The sequence below is a fragment of the Camelina sativa genome, chromosome 15 (assembly GCF_000633955.1).
Source record: "Camelina sativa cultivar DH55 chromosome 15, Cs, whole genome shotgun sequence".
NCBI lineage: Eukaryota > Viridiplantae > Streptophyta > Magnoliopsida > Brassicales > Brassicaceae > Camelina > Camelina sativa.
In genome coordinates, this window is record NC_025699.1 from 4,602,135 (window position 1) to 4,620,117 (window position 17,983).

Sequence of the window (17,983 nt, forward strand, 5' to 3'; positions counted from 1 at the left end):
CAATGCATGACAAATTTATTTGGGTTTGTGCTAATCTTGTCTAAGATCACGTGTTTAGAGAGATTGATGTATCGCACTAAGAAATTAACCAAGTTTGCTGTTTTTTTTTTGTGTGTGTAGGATTTGACATCATAGTTTGTCTTTTCCAATGGATAAATAAAGAAATAAAAGTGATAAAATGTAATCGTGGACGCAAATAATTTAAAAAGAGAGTTAAAGTTATGAAAGAGAAAGATTAGGGGCAGTGGGAAGCAACGAGGAAGGTCACTTGTGCGTCTTTTTGTGGATGTGGACACGCATTAATTGTCGTGATCTCTCTTTTGTCGTTCGTATGGTCAAATCGGTGTGTCGACGATTGGAACGATAATAACTGAACGGAACTATATAAAAAAAACATTAATCAAGTTGGAAGATAAAAATTATAAAAGTCGACATGGGCGTATTCATTATTTGAATTTAATCGTGGGATGATGTTGTGACGCAAATGTTGACATTTATTGAAACTAGATGTGTTTTTTCTTAGATAATGTCCCATGCCCCCAAAATTTTCATAAAATGTTATCCAAAAACACCCAATAATTTCATGATAGTATTAATATATATTGACCATTTATAAAAAAAAATAAACAAAATGTGACTGACATTAGTAGAAATCTATGTCTAACGTAGATTGGAAGTATCATCCGCGATTACAAGTAACGCCACAACAAACGCAAAATCTACATATGGATTCACTCTCACTTTGAAGCTGTAACTCCCTTTTATAAGTCCTCCCCATGTGAAATCATGAACCACCTGCATAATTTAAGCTCTCATTTTTCATATGGATGCAAATGGTGGTTAGCTAGAGGAATAATGAATGAATGAGATACCTCAGCAAGAAGAGTATTGTGAATTGGCTCAAAGAGTTTGAAAGAAGAGCCGATATAACGACCAAATGTTCGAAAATCTGGCTCGATACTACTAATTATGTCTGTTGAATTTTGGTTTGGCGGTAAAGTGACATCAAGTGATGTTTTCAAGGATAATATATTTGGTTCCTTTGCTGAGAAAAGAAGATCTTCAGATTCTGTGCTTTCTCCTTTGTATACTTCCCAATTGTATCTCATCGTTATAAGTCCCTGAAACATTCTACATTTGTTAGTTCCTTTTAGTTAAAACCAAGTCCTAATTATCTCGTCAATTGGTCATGAGATGGAAACTACTTTTTTTTAAAAAATCTTGAGAACATATATTCTCTAGTCTCGAACAATACCTTTAACTTTAAACATATCTAGACATTCTCTTGACTAAGTCTCAAGTCTCAAATCATCATTTTGTCATTAATATGTCTTTCGAGTTTCGATTAATCAAGTAAGCATACCATTTCTATCTAATACGTAGAAAAATATATACTTTAAAAAAAAAATCAAAGAGAAAAGTTGGCAAGAATAATTGGTTTTAATTAGGCTATTTTACCACTCAGTGTGTCTATTGACATCTACCAATTTCTAAAAAAAGTGAAATTAGGCATTGCTACCATGTTATATATGTGTAAAGTTGGGTTCTAAATATGGAGAAATTAGGTTTATGCAGCCAAATTGTCATATGACACAATTAACATGTGATGATCCCTCAACAATAAAATTAAATGATTAATTTTTGTAGATAAAACAGATGTGATTAATGTGAGAGTGACACCTTAGTGCGCATGGAGAGAAGAGGAGTTCCCGTGGCGTCACGGAGCACACGTCTACGGCGGATGTCCCAAATACCACCGTCGACGGTGAAGATAAGATTGTTGGAGAGATCGAAAACGTCGTAGCGTTCCTTTTTCAGGCTCTCACGTCGCCTTCTCACCACCAGCTCCGTCGTGTACGGATTACAAAACATCTCTCCCACTACACTCACCATTTTTTTTTTCTCCAACAATGTTTAGTTTTTGAACAAGTCTGATACAAGACAACTACATAAAAGGATGCCTCTATTACAAATCAAAGAATCGCTTTGTCTTTTTTCTTTTATTAAGTAAAGAAGAGAAAAGTAGAGTTTTATTATAAAAAAAGTTGATTAACGCGGTTCTTAAATTACTTGAGGGAGAAGAAAAAGATTATTTCATTTGCTCTCTTATTAAAGTACTTGTTTTTGGGGTTTGTAAATGTGACACGAAGAGGAATAAGGTGTTCTAAACTTCGAATTAGTATTTAATTAAGATTCTTGGTCATCATGTCCAAATCCTACTGTCTACCTAGTCATTGTTCTTCATTGAATAAGATAAAACAGATAATATTTTAACAGAGAATAATTATAATCATTATTAATTAATCTGAAAGTCTGATGAATGACGATCAAATTTAAGATTCTTGATGATCATGTCCGGATCCAACTGTCTCTAATCGATTTTCTTCATTGACTAAAATAAAAGAAATGATTAGTAATATAGAACTTATTAGTTTTGCTCTTTAATTCTGACGGTCATTATTCGAAATTTAACTTTTATCAGCTAATTAGCTGTTGCTAGTGAACTTATATTTTTTGCTAATTTGTACTTTGCTTATCCGCCTCTAGTGCATGTAAAACGTAATAAAGTGTTCCGAAGTTCTTGTTAAATCAGATTTTTAATCTAAAGATTCTAAACAAACAATGCTCAGTTTAAATTCAAAACTAATACATATATTTTGGAAATTTAGATACAATGAATTAATGTATAATTATTGTGAAATGGAGAACAGCCACATACAAAAAAAAAAACAGAGGATAAGTCCTACATTAAGAAGATGACTTATGATGAGGACGAGAACAGAAGAGACAAACTAGCGTTGTTACAAAATCTCATGTGCTTAACGTACTAAAATGTTTTGAATAAGCTCAACATTCTCTACATGGTTTAAGAAGATGCGACATCCATTACCTTTCACCCCTTCCATTGATCCTCTGATTCTAGCTACTCTAACTGTGTCTCTATCAATATTGTAGTAGAAAACGTAATGAGGCATGGTTGGGTGGTATGACAGTACAATTTCATCTGTACCAATCATCCCCACAAAGTATAAGATTCTATTCCCAATTAGAGTCTTCCATGAAGGAGGCAATACGCACGTACGCTTCGACCATTCATGTTTTCCAGCGTCTTCTAAAACCCACAACTCAAAATATCTACTTATTCCATTAATAACCCAATTAGACTCTTCTGTCATCAGCAAACCTAATTTGCCATTGTAGTTAACCGGAGTTGTCGTGTTAGGCAACGTTCTCTTAAAAGTTTCCACGACTTTCAGAACGCTAAACTTCTCAGATCCAAAATCAAAACAAACCACCACAGTAACCTCTAAAGAGGACTCTTCTATGACCACAGCTGTATAATACAACACACCATTGATGCATATCCCCCAATTACGATCAGGACGATGGGTAACACAACATTTGATCATTCTCCAAGAAAGCTTTTTATCAGTTCTTAATGTCAAAACTTGATGCCCCTCAGAGTTTCCTTTGACAGGCAAAGTCATAGACAATACCTTGAATTGTTTCTTAGTCGGAAGATACCCAAAATAGCTCTTGACATCAATCCCCTTCCTCCTGGTGATCGTCTTCATTTTTGGTAAAGGTAAGGATTCTCCAGTGGTAGGGTTACATAAAACCAACGCCGACGATGGATTCATACATCCCTTAAAGATCCGTATACCTTTGAGACAGATCAAACCGTTGATCGTACCACAGACTCGATAAGTCATATGGACATGAGTTAGATAACTAGTATCTATCGCAGTCAAGATCTCATTACGGTTTTGAGGCTGATGTGATGAGGAGAAGAAAGATAACCCACCATCGTTCATTAAGCAGGCGAACAAGAGTTGCGGGCGAGCTAAAGATTTAGTCAAGAACAACTCTGTGAAATCTTGACGGCGAAGTATGTTGGCCCATAGCTTTGATACGCAACGACACCTCCCTACGTTTTTCGCCTGCAACCTCGCGAGTATCTCGATAACGAGATCTATTGGGATCGGAAAGGAGTTATCTGTTGAGGTCATCGCTTGTGTTTTGCGTGGAGAAATGTTTAGACAAATCTCTGAGACGTTATTCAGCGGCCGTGATATCATGGTGTAGTAAACCCTAGCTAGATTTAACTCTCCAATGATATTTTTATGGTGGTGACTTGTATTTTGGCCCAAAAAAAAAAAAAAAAAAACAGAAAACACTATAATCTTGGGATTTTGCAAGCTCAATGGAAATATCCAAGTATAATCAGTCAAAACAAAACGTTGATTTAAGGAAAACATATATTATTATATTTTTTAGATAGAAAAAGAGATATATAGATTTTGTTTGGCAGCAACATTTAACTCTTTATATTGAAAAACATTATCTATGAATCTTTTTTAATGGATTTTATTGGTTGGTAATCTAATTTTAAATATATAAAAAATTACTATTTGGTTACCAAACGATTAAAATAATTGGTTTGATATACAAAGACGTAGATTAAGGAGTTATTTGTAATTTTTAAAATTTCTTTAGACACCAATAGCAAAACCATCACAACAAAATACAAATCAAACTCTCCATGAGTCTTCTCAATGTCAATAACTCAATATCTATTTACTAAATCAACGGTTCCTTTTAATTGTATATTTTAAAAACTACAAATAATTTACATGTATACCATAAGAATAAGACTGCTTAGTATAGTTCTCAGATTGCTGCATTTACCCATTGATAAAAAATAAATCAAATTCAAATCAAAATTATGTTCTTGCATGATTTAATTGTTTCAATTTTGATTTTGCTAAGCTTGCTCCTATTTCTGGATTAAAAAAAAAAACAATTTCAAGTTCAGAATTAATTATTAGTGATATATATTTGGTCAAGAAGATATCAAAACAAATCTCTACTTTATTAAATAAAACACAGAGCATTGACGTGATGGCCGTGCAACTGCAACGTCTCTCTGCATCCTCCGATAAATAATATTACGGAAAAACCCCTATAACTTGCCATTTTAGTGTCACAGCCCAAAAACCCAAAAGGGTAAACTCGTCTCATAATTATTTCTTTTTCGCGCTTCATCTTAATTTTTTTTTTCTTTTCTCTCCGGAAAAAAATAAAAATTGCAGTGTGGTTTCTGCGGGTTTTTCAGTCTTAGTTAGTACCACCCCTTCTTCTTTTTAACTCTCTCTCTCTCTCTCTCCCTCATTACCCAAATCGAAGAAACCCTAAGATTTTTTTTTCTTTTCTCCGTTTTCAGATTCGATTTCTCTGTTGATTTCTTCATCGCGATGCATCTTTGCAGTGGAATTTTGAGTTTCTGAAAGATTCCGTTCGGTTTTGTCTTCTTCGTCTCTCGAACCTTCAGTGAGTGAGATCGTCTCCTTCAATCTCGACGTAGCTGCTCTCGTTTAAGGAATTTAAGGTATTAGTTTGTCTCACCTTTCACAGATTTGTTTTTATTTCTTCGTTTCCGTTCAGATTGATGTTTCGTCTCTCCTAGAAATCTTTGATTTTGGTTTGACACTGAGCGTTTGATGGGGAAGAACATATGTGCGTATGAGATTTTGCATCTTCCTTTGGTTTCTGAAGTAAGAACTGTTATAAACGTTCAGTAATTGAAGATTCTCTCTGCTTAGGGTTTCAGAACTTAGTAGACAGGACAAATTTCACCATGGTTTCTCCCGTAGTCAAACATTGTCTCAGATTGCTTATGGTATCTGGAAGTGAATACTTTAGAGAATATCTGCAATTTGTTTGATGATTTTGGAGACAGTTTTTGTGTTGACGTTTCACTTTACTCTAACATCAGTCTTTGTTACGGTTTCGTTTTTTTGACATGTATGTATATTGGTTCTTTCTAGTGAGAAGCAATGGGTGCAGGGAGGAAGACAGAGAGCTATACATTGGCTTCGGATGGCCAATACATATCAGGATATGGACCTATGTGGGTGAGGAATCTTAAGAAGGGTGATCTTTGTGGGGTTATATTTGGATGCAAGTTCAGCACTATCAAAGAGTGCTATGCTAAGAATTTGTTTGGTTAGTTGGCTATACAATACAATCTATTCAACCGTTGAGGCTTTAACTTTAGTGACGACCAGATTATTGAGAATGATGCTTTTTTTTGTGAACAGGTTTACCAGCCCCTCACATGGCTTATATCAAGAACATTGATCCTGGTTTGACGCTGTTCTTGTTCAACTACAGTGACAGAACACTTCACGGGATCTTTGAAGCTGCTAGTGAAGGAAAACTTAACATTGATCCCAAAGCTTGGTCTCCAAATGGGACTGATCCAAGTCCATATCCTGCTCAGGTACCTTTACTTACTACAGAACGCTTCCTTTAACTGATTTACACAAATGTCTTCTAAATTGAAATGTATCTCCTTCTGCAAATTTTTGGCACAGGTAAAGGTCCGAGTCCGAGTACGGTGTGAGCCCTTGCCTGAAGAAAAGTTCAGTCCAGTAATTTCGGAGAACTACAAGGATGATAAGATGTTTTGGTTTGAACTAGACCGAGGTCAGACAAACAAGCTGCTCCGTTTGTTTTCACCGTCACCATCTGTAAGGGCACCATCGACATCCAGAGATGTTGTACCACCACCCAGAAAGCCAATTCCCGCATCTTCTCTTGCACAGATAGGTGAGGCAGGAGCAACACGTGTTGATAAGTGGAGCAATCTGTTCAAACCTTCAGAGGAACTTTCATCTCAAGCATGTAAAGGTGTTGAATCTTCGACATCTGCTTCTCAAGTTCCGTCTTTCCGCCAAGACAGTGAAGGTTTCAGAAACGCTTCAAAGGAAGGTGAAGATGTCAAAGTGAATCCTTATCATCATCAACAATATCTCCATCCAACAGAAAAGGGAACATCGACTACAGCTAACAATAGAATAGGATGTAGCATTAGCAAGGAAGATCATGCTGAGGATACATATTCAGTCATCGATTGGGATGCAGCATCTTCCTTTCAAGTCCATCTGGATGGACTGAACAAGATTTTGGAGGACCCTAAGGATAAGGATGGTCTCCAGAGCTTTGTGGGTAACATGGGAGCAGCTTCTTCATCGATGGTGCCTAACTCTTGGGATGATGAGAAGATTTCCTGGGACTTTGAGGAAAAAAGTATGGCTAAATCTCCTTGTGGATCCTCCTATGTTTCCGCAACTACAGGAGATGTGGTTGATGACATCGGACGTATGGATCATTTCAAGATGGAAACGGGATCCCCCACCTTCGTAGATATATTGACTGAGGTAAATTTATGTGATCCATTGTTCCCTGAACTATAAAAACGAACACTGTTGCTTATGACCGCTAATGAAACTACTATGAATATGCTTTTTTATGCTAGATATTATCGGAAGTCAAGGAGTTGAAGCATACTCAGATGAAACAAGCTGAGAGGATGATTACTTTGGAGATGGAGCTGGTAAAAATACTTAGCAAAACTCACAAATTGATACTTCTATTACACTTGCTTCAAGTACAAAATCTCTTATCTTTTGTTTGCGTTCTTGCAGCTTGAATCAAGAAGGGAGATACTTCGGCTAAAAGGGAGCAATGGAAGTTTTTAAGCACATGCATGGTAAGCTCAAATTAAGAATAAACTCTTGGAAGTTTGTATGACTCTCTAGCTACTTCTTGTCTTTTGAACATATGTGAAGAAGAAAAAAAGGATATATGGAAATGATTTGACTCCCGAGTTTGAAAGTTACTCTAAAGGAATACTCTTTCCTCTTTTAATTGCTAATCCTTGACTTGGTATGCTTCAGTTTCAGTATGTATTGCTGAAAAATAGGTATATGATAGTTTTTTACTCACTTCCATTGCTCTTTGACATAAAAAGGTTTGATTTTATCTATTACATGAAACTTACATTGACATTAAACTAAAAGCTTTAAATCATTCCAAAGATTGTACATGTTCTTCTGGTTCACTTATTCACAAACAAAATGCGTTAAGAAATTTATTAACTAGACACTTGAGAAAGAGAGATCTTAGCTAGTTTTGGTGAGGCACCTGAAGTTTCCATCCTTGTTGAATAATGAAGAAGCAATGAGAGCTCTTAAACGTTATCAAACCATAAATGCAGATAGTATGATCTTCATCTCTCTCTCTCTCTCTCACGCCTCATTCTTGTTGTTTTCTTGGACACCCTGAAAGCACCAAAGGATTGTGTATGTAAGAAAGCAACCAGATAAAGCTTCCATGTAAAGTCCAATCATAGAGAGATCTTTACGTTTTTAATATTCAGCAGTTCAATCACTGAAATAGAACTTCTGATTCCGTCTCGGTGTAGTATACGACAATGAAAGATCAAAGAGATATTTCACAAAATTCGGTATCAATAACAGACATATTTTTAAAATATTTATCCACCTAATTATTGTAATGTTTTCTAACAAATTCGTATAAAAGTCAGGACATTACTTCTCTAGTGAGTTGTAGTGGTTCTCCCTCTACGATTGTTTCGACCAAAAGGGTTCACCTAATTATTCTAATGCTTACTAACAAGTTCGTTTAGAAGTCAGAACATTACCTCTCTAGTGAGTTGGAGTGCTTCTCCATCTACGTTTGTTTCGGCCGAAAGGGTTCATGAACCACCACTTTGGTTTGTAGGAAAGCAATATGTATCCAATCGTAAATCCAAAGGAAATGCCAGGTATGAATCCTATTGCAGCTGCTATCCAACTAATCACTTCTTCGTCTTCTTCCTTTGTTTCATACTGTTGATGCGATGGTGGCGTGTGAATATCTCTGCAAACTTCATCAAAAGAAGGGCCGAAAAGTCCCATATTGTCCTCGAAAGAAGAGCAATTCTGCGTCCGAAACTGAGTGCCCCCTGGAACTAGGCCTGTAAGCTTGTTATGAGAGAAGTTCATGTACGCAAGGAATGAGAGCTCCCCTAGTTCTTGTGGAATTTCCCCTGAAAGCTTGTTTTGGGAAACGTCCAGGGACTCGAGAGCTTTCAGGTTCCCCATAGATGAAGGGATGCTGCCAGTGAATACATTGTTTGCAAAGTTGAGTACAAGAAGCTCTTTCATTAGACCGATGGACTTTGGAATCTCTCCTTCAAATTTGTTTCCCGAAAAGTCGATTGCTGTGTAGATTTTAAGGATACGTACCAGCTCCATCTCTACACCTTTATTCATCAAAACCATTGAATCTTGGTAATATGTATCTCCCATATACATTTTGTTAGACCCAACTTCATTTTTTCCAAGTGATGACATAGCAGTCCACTTCGAAAAGTAATTTGATGGCAAAGTTCCATCGAAGTGATTATGTGAAATGTCGATGATTCGCAACTGAGGGAACGAGGCTTGATGTATTGGTCCATGGAATGCATTGGAGCGAAGGACAAGAACTCTTAGCTTTCGTAGAGAACCCAACCAGAAGGGAAACGTGTCGTTGATTTTGTTGCTTTCTACGTTCAAAACTTCAAGAGTAGAGAAACGATTCAAAGATCTTGGAAGCTTTCCCACAAGTTGGTTATGACCGACGTCAAGCGACCTTAGACTTTCAAATATATGCTTTGGAAGACTTCCACCTAGATTATTCTGACGAAGGTTTAGATGTGAAAGATTACTCTTGAGATTTCCCAAGCAATAAGGGATTGAACCCTTAAAGTTGTTTTCAGATAAATCGAGAGTCTCTAGAGAACGCAACTCGCATATGAAAGAAGGAATCTTTCCGGTGAAGTTGTTGTTGGAGCCAAGCAAGTACCTCAATAATGGTTTCCGGACAGAGGATAGTCCTTGTTTTTTCTTTGATGTTTGGAAACTGATGAAAGTGTTGTTGGAAAGATTCACGTACCACATGTTTGACAGAGTCCATAACCAGGCAGGAACTTGACCTTTGATTTTGTTGTTGGAAATGTCTAGATATTCAATTCCATGTAGGGTTCTTAGGAGCTCTGGAAACTCGGTGATACCGCAGCCTGACAAGTACAAAGCATATATCTGCTGTGAAGGGGGATTTGAAACTGAACTTTTGTTTGTTGTTGAAACATGGTTGCCTGAGAGAGATAAAATAGAGAGTTTTTTGGAATATGATAAGATATCATACAAGTCAATTGTAGTGGTGGTGTTCAAATAGGAAAGGTATAGATATTGGAGTGACTTGAGAGGCGAGAATATACTAAAGTCAACTGGGCGGCCTTGGGTGTCGAAAGGAGAAAGGTCAAGAGACTTAAGGTTGACAAATTTGGAAATGGATCTCGGGATTGGCCCTTTGAAGTTGTTGTTGCCAAGGGATAATGATTCTAGGTTAGATGGTGAAGATGTATTACCAAACTCAAGAGTGCCGTTGAGTTGGTTATCACTCAAAATAATACTTATCAAAGAAGGAATGGTAAAAAGATGAAAAGGGATAGTTCCAGTGAAAGCATTTAGACTTGCTTCAAAGTAGGTCAGCTTGCTGAGATTGCCAAAAGAAGATGGGATTTCACCAACGAGATCGTTACGCGAGATGCTGAGATCGGTGAGTTGAGAAAGGTTTCCAATTGAAGATGGGATTTCACCAACGAGATTGTTTCCCCAAAAGGCGAGTATGGTGAGTTGAGGAAGGTTTCCAATTGATGATGGGATTTCACCAACGAGATTGTTTCTCCAAAGGCCGAGTTCGGTGAGTTGAGAAAGGTTTCCAATCCAAGTTGGAATCCGACCAGTGAAATGATTATTCGGAAGGTAGAGAGAGGTGAGATGAAAAAGGTTTCCAATGGAAGATGGAATCCGACCACTGAACTTATTTCCCTGAAGGCGGAGAGTTATAAGATGAGAAAAATTTCCAACAGAAGATGGGACTTGACCATAAAAATCATTAAATGAAAGGTCAAGAGTGGTTAGAAAAGGAAGGTTTTGAAGACTGCTATTGGAATGAAACCGGCCATGGAGGCCGCTGCAGCGAAGGTCTAGCCCAACCACTTCTCTGGACTGGGCATTGCACGTGATTCCCTTCCAACTACAACAGTCGCTGTTATTCCCCCATGACTTCGTCTTTGGATGAGAGTCAAAGCGTTGCAGCTCACAATAATAATGAAGCTTCCCAAAGTGAAACTCGTTTTTGAAAGCGAGAAGTGCATCCCTTTGTTCGGGACGACACAAATGCCTAGGAGGAGTCGCAAGCACGTCTTCAAAATGATAAATGAATATGAGGAAAATAAAACAAAGAGAAATAGGAATGATAATCGTTGAGTTCCCGAAACCTTTCATTTAAAATTAATGAAGAAAACTGGAAATTGTGATGGTAAATATAAAAAGGTTTCGTGCCCATATCTATACATTTTTGGAGTACAAATTGTGCCCCTCTTTTTTCTTCACTCGGGTCGGATTTTTTTAAAAAAAATCTAAACCGATTACACTAATCGGATTCTCACAAAGATATATGTGATTTTTCCTTTTGTAATATGATCCTCTTAATCACCGAATATTGTGAAGGGTGGGTGTGGACCTATCGGACTTGGTAAGATTATAGCAACAAAATAAATACGGTTACATTTTAGGTAAGATCTAATTTAATATACAAAAATCGATTACATATTTGGTAAGCTCTTATTTAGCGTAATATGTGCACATTGCACTGTTCACCCGTGGATCAAGTTTAGAATATATGCTTTACAACTTTCTCTAATTTAAAACATTAATAATCCTAACTATAATCGGGAATCAAGATAATATTATGGTTTAACAATCTTTCCTAAATCAAAACAAACCAAATCGTAAAAAATATGTTCTAAACTTGCAAATCAAGACTGTCTACGACTCAATATGACAAAACCCTATCGCTTTCATCTTATATATATATCCCCTTCATTTCCAAGAGAACGCATCATTTCCACGACATGGTGTGAATTGGTGATTTTGTGACTCTGACTCCACGTTTCAAAGTTTCCATGAATTTTTTTTTTTGCCAATGTTTCCATGAGTTTTATTTTGTGTCACTTTATTTTGTTTAATTGGTTTTCGTTTTCGTAATTTTTTTTGTTTTTGGTTTTTTGTTTTCGTCTTTTTTCTTCCTTGGTTTGGTTTTTTTAGAACCCAAGAGAGATCATAATGCAAAAACTCAAAATGGTGTTTTGCCATATTCTCTTTTGGGATATTCTCCAGTCTGGGTTTAAAAGACCCGAAGCTGAAAAAACTAATCTTTTACCTACAACTTAATAAATTATCTCGACAGACATTTATACTTGAGGTTGGTTACAGTTTGCTGGGCTTGGTTTCAATTTGCTGGTTTAAGATAAGTTACCAACGGCTTATATAAAGATCATTAGTCTTTGTGACTGAGATTTGGAAAAAAATAATCCTTATTACCCACCTCTTCAAAGAAATCATAAGTCTCTGTGACTTATTGAGATTGGAGAAAATACAATACTTTTACCAAGTTTTATAAAAACTAGCATTGAGGAAATCAGCTCTCTATGTGAATAGAGATTGAGTTAACAATCACTTTACCCACATCTAATAAAGATCACATCTCTTTCTGACTGTGATTTCATATATTGAGCTGCTAACGTTTTATTTGGGTGTGTTTGTTAGGGATCACGTAATCACAATTTTAAAAAATCTAACGGAAGCAATTGTAGCACTCGCTTCCAATTTAGAAGCACTATTTCACAAAATTGGAAGCGCAGAACTCTCAAAAATGGAACAACAAAGATCTCTTTTAAAAGATCTCTTCGAAACTGAAGAGGCAGACATGAGAGTAAGTCTGGAAACCTGATATTAAAAAAATGTGAACTCCTTCAATGGAGTATGCTTGGGGGTGAAACGGCGGAGAAGAAAATAGACTTTGTCTTACCTTTTTTTCCTTTTCTTTTAACATAGTTGCGTTGATTTTGGGCTTTAGTAAAACATGAAATCAAAACCATTTTACAACAAAAGTCTTCGATTGTGTTTCTTTCTTTCATAATCTATCTTAACATACCGTAAAAATTAGTTACTGTAAAAATTCTAACACTATTATAAACAAAACCAAATAATTGTCCCTGGTAATCCACCTCAATAAGAAGATAAAATTTTCCTTAGGTTGACATTTAAATAAAGTCTACTTTTTTTTTGGTTTGTACTACACCACGGGGTAAATCATTTGGTCATGTGATATTTTACCTTGCAAAGCAAAGACATACGTTCAATAACACATGTACTAATTATATAATTTAAAGAAAATATATATATATATATATATATTAAATACAGTGTTATAACTTTTATATTCAAACTCAAAGAAAGAAGAACTATTAATAGTACAAAATTATATAAATTTTATATAAAATGTTATTAAAAACAATTAACCTGTGGTTCACCACGGGGTAAATCCTAGTAAGCATATAATACTAATACATTCTACTCCACAAAGGTAATAAATCCAACACAGCTTGACTGACTCACATTATAAACTAGTCTTTCTACCAAATGTTCCTTCAGTTTAAAACGCAAAGACTTAAAAAAGTCTTTACGTTTGAATTACGTTTGAGAATAGTGGATTTCCACAAATTTTTGTCTTGCTTTTAATAACGTATAGGAAACTTCAAAAAAAAAAAAAAAAAATTGTTTGTCCAACCAAAAAAATTAAATCACCCAAAAGAAATCAATTCAAGGTGAGATGACTTTGTTATTAGTTGTGTAATGGGTGTACTCCTAGTCCTAGGTGATTGATGATCGACAGTGTCTCAGCTAGTCCTGGGCGTTCGGGTATTCGGTTCGGTTCCGGATATATCCATTCGGTTCCGGGTAGTTCGGATATAGAGGTTTAGGATCCATTCGGTTAATTACTATTTCGGTTCGGCTTCGGTTCGGTTTCGGTTATTTTCGGTTCGGTTCCGGGTATCCATAACAGTGTAATATATTTTAAAAAAATATTATTTAAATAAAACTTGATTATAATTTAACAAATATATCTAAAAACTTCCAAATATTTGGTTTATTTAAAATATTTTAGTATTTTGGTCTAAATATATATGATATTGGTGTGGTTTTTTAGTTTAATTTTATTACGTTATATATTTTAACATGTATTAGAATGTCAAAACTTCAACGTGGTGCAGTGGTCACTTTGCACGGTCAAGTTTGCAGGAGACTCAAGTTCGATTCTTGGTAGTACATAATTTTTATATGAGTTCGGTTTGATTCGGATAACCAAATGGATATCGGTTCGGTTCGGTTAATAACCGATATCCATGGATAATTGAAACACTATCCAATCGGTTATTATCTACTAACCATACTCGAATCGGAACCGAAATTTTGGTTCAGTTTCGGTTCGGTCTGTTCGGTTCCGGTTATTTGCCCAGGACTAGTCTCAGCGTCAAGACTTTCTCAATTTTGCGAAAAATAAAAAACCCCAGAAAAGGCTAAGGCCCAATAGTATAGGGGATAAAAAAAATAAGACGCAGGCCCCTTGGTTGTTGTGATGTAGGCCTGGGCAAAATACCTGAACCCGAAAATCCGACCTGAATCCGATCCGAAAAACCCGATCCGAATCCGTATCCGAAGTTTTTAAATACCCGAATGGGTCTAGGATCTATTAAAAATCGGATACCCGAACCCGATCGGGTATTATCCGATATCCAAACGGATACCCAAATTAACCCGAACATATATAAATAATACTATTATATCAGTGCAAAATGGTAACTAGTGGGACTTGAGCCCAACACCTAAGGTGTTTAAAAAGTGCATTGTAACCATTTTGCCACTTTAATCTTTTTGACTAATACTAAAACTTCAAGTATTTATCTATTACTAAATGAAACACATGTTTTTTGGAATTTTATATATAAGAGATTTTACTTATTATATTTTTAATTGCATTTTTTTATTTCACACTCATGAATTCTGGATACCAAAATATTATTTTTACATATTAAAAAATATATAAAATGAATATTACAAAACAAAATAGGTCATTTTCAACAAAAAAATGTATTTGCCATAGTTTTTTTTCACCTTTAATATCAGAGTCGGAGAGATTTGAATTCAGATTTGTTTGGAATTCGAATTGAACTAGGTTCGAACCCGCGGTACACCGCGGGTCAAATATTTTATAATTTATGATCTTTTATGTTTATTACTAAGTCAATTTTATTTTGCAATTATTTAATAACTTTTTAAAAAATAAAATTAATTTTAGTTATAGTATGACTATAACTTAAAAATATTGTTTTTAATATAATTAAAATCTTTTAATGAACTTGTATATTTTGGTTTTTTTTGTGATACATTAAATTGTTTGGTGTTTATAATTATTAATTTATATATAGTACACCGCGGGTGAAGCATAATTATGTTTTATAAATTGGGTTACAAATTAAGTAGAATTTATTTGTATAAAAAACTAATATATATATATATATATATTGTTTTTTCCATCGTATATATTGTTTGTACGTGTCAGATGTAATATATAAGCTTATTAATATAATATTGATCTTAACCCGCGATGTACCGCAAAATAAATGTATTAATTTATATTGATATAGTAAGATGATTTGTAGGTGTAGTAGTTTACAGTTACATCAAATACTGGATATTTGTATTTGACCCGTTTCAAAAATAAGGGTAACAATGACTTTAAAGTCGGGTACATTATAAAGTACTGATTTTTTTATTATCGGTTCTGTTACTTGACCCGTTACCGCCGAATTATTATCCGACCAAACATATCCGCTTTATTAATATAATAGAATAAATAAGTATTTTATTTAGTTTATTCAATTTATATATCTATCTATTTATTATTTATTTATATGAATATTCTAATCTGATTTGCTTTCATTTTTGGTATGATTTTATATTTCATATATATTATATGTTGTTATATAATTTTATTTTCTATTGTTTTGTGAAATTTTGTGTATGGAAAATGTGATTAGAATACAACAATATGAGAAAGGGTTTTAAAGATATATAAACTTATGATTTTGTATATTAAGATTACACTTAATATATGTTTTGATACAACTAACAACAAATAAATGTAGCTAAAAAGTTTGATTATACTGAAGTGACAGTGCGTTGTAGAAAGCTTCTTCGCCTCTCATCCTAGCCGGTATAGCACATGAATCCTAGCAAGTAATATTAAGTCCAAATTAGGTATCAAATTCAAAATAATGACAAAAGAGATAAAAAGGGGAAAAAGGTACCTTGATTAATAAGACCCTAGCAAGTAGCAGTAAGAGTGATAATCCGTCAACACACTCATATACACAAACACACAATTTATGTATAAGTGATAAGCCATAGACCCGAACCTGTCTCAAGAGCTGGAGAATATTATTAGTCTTTGGGTCTATAACATTAATAATGTATCTTCAAGAAATTGTTGTAACAATTTTATTCTCATTCTGTTTCTTAGGATTTATTCATCATGACAACTGTGGTGATTAACAATCTCTTTCAAATTGCTTCATAAGTGATCAACAAAGAGAGAAAATAGAGTCATCATCAAAGGACAGACCGCAATAAAAGATTTTACCTTCTCAAGGCACTCAGAGAACGATATTGGTGGCTTCTAATCCATGTCAGGATTTGATTCAAAGTCCCGAATAAAGAATAATGGTTCACACTCCATCTGCCAAGCAAAAAGAGAGGGAGACAGAGAAAACTAAAGAGACTGAAAAAATCCATTAATTTAATGCACATCCAAACAACAAAGACTGTATTCTCTCCATCACCTGTTTAGTTTGCTGCTTTTTCTCCTGTCATCTGCGCTCTTCTCTGTGAATTTTGCTGCAAAAATGCAAAACACATAGATCTGATTACATTTTATACACTCAAGTTTAGATTTTTAGTCGATTAGGATATGGATTAATGTACCATGGTTTCATATTTATGTTTCTTGTAAGAGACATAGACTTGTTTGACGTATTCCCCAAAGCCAATAACCTGTTTCATATGTCAAAAAACACAAATAAAACCATAGACCCTCTAAGCTAAACATCAGACATCGTACAACACTTGGATCTTGGTTTCAACATTGTACTGTTTCTTCTGCAGATCTAATTGTTGGACCAGTTTCTCATTTTTATATACATAATCCTTATTTGCATCATCCTAAAACCGCAATTATACACACACAACATTCGCACACCAACTTACATGATCTCTAGAAGCCAACTTCTCTTCCTTGAAATCCAAATCCAATTTTTTCTCATCAGCTTCGGAGCCAAAGCTCAGTAGATTGACCATGGAAGACATCTTCTTCTTCTTCTTCTCGGCGGTGACGATTGATAGGGGAAAGAAAAGAAGGTCAAATTAAATTTATTATTTAGAAAGAAAAAAAAGTTACAGGATCCGCGTGTTTTTAATACGGATTCGGTCAAACACACGGGTCTTCTTCTACAAAACGGGTCGGGTAATCGAATTTCCATTTTTTCTGACGATTGTACCCTTATCAATTTCGAGAAACGTTTTCCTTTTTTAAGATTGAGTGGCAATCTGTGTAAATACTTGGATAATTTCGGACATTTTTAAAAACGTACTCCTCTTTTAATTATAAGAAGATTCAAGTATTTTGTTAAGTTTAAGATATAAATATTCAAAACCAAACTCAAATCTAAAATATATTTTGGGTAATGGGTACCCGAATCCGATCCGAATCCGATGGGTGTTTATCCGAATACTAGAAATACCCGAATGGGTCTAGGACTCCTTTACCGAAATACCCAAAAATCCGAAATACCCGATCCGAACCTGAACGGGTACCCGAATGCCCAGAGCTATTGTGATGTTGGTTTGTTTTTTCTGTCGTCAAACAAAAAAGAGAACAAAAATATAAATAATTTCTCAATATTATATATAGTTTGAACTTTTAATATATTGATAAAATAAGAAAATAAATATTTTCAATATTATAGATTATAATTTATATTTTCCTTGTTATAAATTATGCATAACAGATTGTTATATTTTTCCCCCAAAATATTAGATTTTGTTCAAATATAGAATATAATCTTTAAAATGAGGCTTTTATCTCATTTATTAAGTTTCAATAAATTTTTAAATATATGTATTTC

General features: G+C 34.7%; 4 protein-coding genes across 4 annotated transcripts; 1 reads left to right on the forward strand and 3 right to left on the reverse strand.

Annotated features, from left to right (window-relative positions):
• Nucleotides 624–1,954, reverse strand: LOC104745291 (protein LURP-one-related 9). Its single transcript, XM_010466490.1, has 3 exons — nucleotides 1,681–1,954; nucleotides 873–1,121; nucleotides 624–795 (listed from the first exon to the last, which is right to left on the reverse strand). Exons 1-3 carry the CDS (start codon nucleotides 1,891–1,893, stop codon nucleotides 661–663), a joined length of 597 nt encoding a protein of 198 aa, XP_010464792.1. The 5' UTR covers nucleotides 1,894–1,954; the 3' UTR covers nucleotides 624–660.
• On the reverse strand, nucleotides 2,820–3,410 carry LOC104748128 (putative F-box protein At3g23960). The gene has a single exon (XM_010469813.1). The coding sequence runs from the start codon at nucleotides 3,408–3,410 to the stop codon at nucleotides 2,820–2,822; it is 591 nt and encodes a 196-aa protein (XP_010468115.1).
• Nucleotides 5,110–7,827, forward strand: LOC104745293. The gene is made up of 6 exons (XM_010466493.2): nucleotides 5,110–5,389; nucleotides 5,829–6,006; nucleotides 6,102–6,283; nucleotides 6,378–7,223; nucleotides 7,322–7,399; nucleotides 7,491–7,827. The coding sequence occupies exons 2-6, from the start codon at nucleotides 5,838–5,840 to the stop codon at nucleotides 7,542–7,544; spliced, it is 1,329 nt and encodes a 442-aa protein (XP_010464795.1). The 5' UTR covers nucleotides 5,110–5,389; nucleotides 5,829–5,837; the 3' UTR covers nucleotides 7,545–7,827.
• LOC104745296 (receptor-like protein 12) lies at nucleotides 8,514–11,229 on the reverse strand. Its single transcript, XM_019236629.1, has one exon. The coding sequence runs from the start codon at nucleotides 11,181–11,183 to the stop codon at nucleotides 8,514–8,516; it is 2,670 nt and encodes an 889-aa protein (XP_019092174.1). The 5' UTR covers nucleotides 11,184–11,229.

Bases quoted from the DNA above. Each gene is read 5' to 3' on its own strand.
- LOC104745291 (XM_010466490.1), bottom strand. From the start codon at position 1,893: ATGGTGAGTGTAGTGGGAGAGATGTTTTGTAATCCGTACACGACGGAG. The intron at 1,122-1,680 runs GTGTCACTCTCA...AGAATGTTTCAG, and splicing joins TTCTCTCCATGCGCACTAAG to GGACTTATAACGATGAGATA. The intron at 796-872 runs GTATCTCATTCA...TAAATTATGCAG, and splicing joins ACAATACTCTTCTTGCTGAG to GTGGTTCATGATTTCACATG.
- LOC104748128 (XM_010469813.1), bottom strand. From the start codon at position 3,410: ATGATCAAATGTTGTGTTACCCATCGTCCTGATCGTAATTGGGGGATA.
- LOC104745293 (XM_010466493.2), top strand. From the start codon at position 5,838: ATGGGTGCAGGGAGGAAGACAGAGAGCTATACATTGGCTTCGGATGGC. The intron at 6,007-6,101 runs GTTAGTTGGCTA...TTTTGTGAACAG, and splicing joins CTATGCTAAGAATTTGTTTG to GTTTACCAGCCCCTCACATG. The intron at 7,400-7,490 runs GTAAAAATACTT...GCGTTCTTGCAG, and splicing joins TTACTTTGGAGATGGAGCTG to CTTGAATCAAGAAGGGAGAT.
- LOC104745296 (XM_019236629.1), bottom strand. From the start codon at position 11,183: ATGAAAGGTTTCGGGAACTCAACGATTATCATTCCTATTTCTCTTTGT.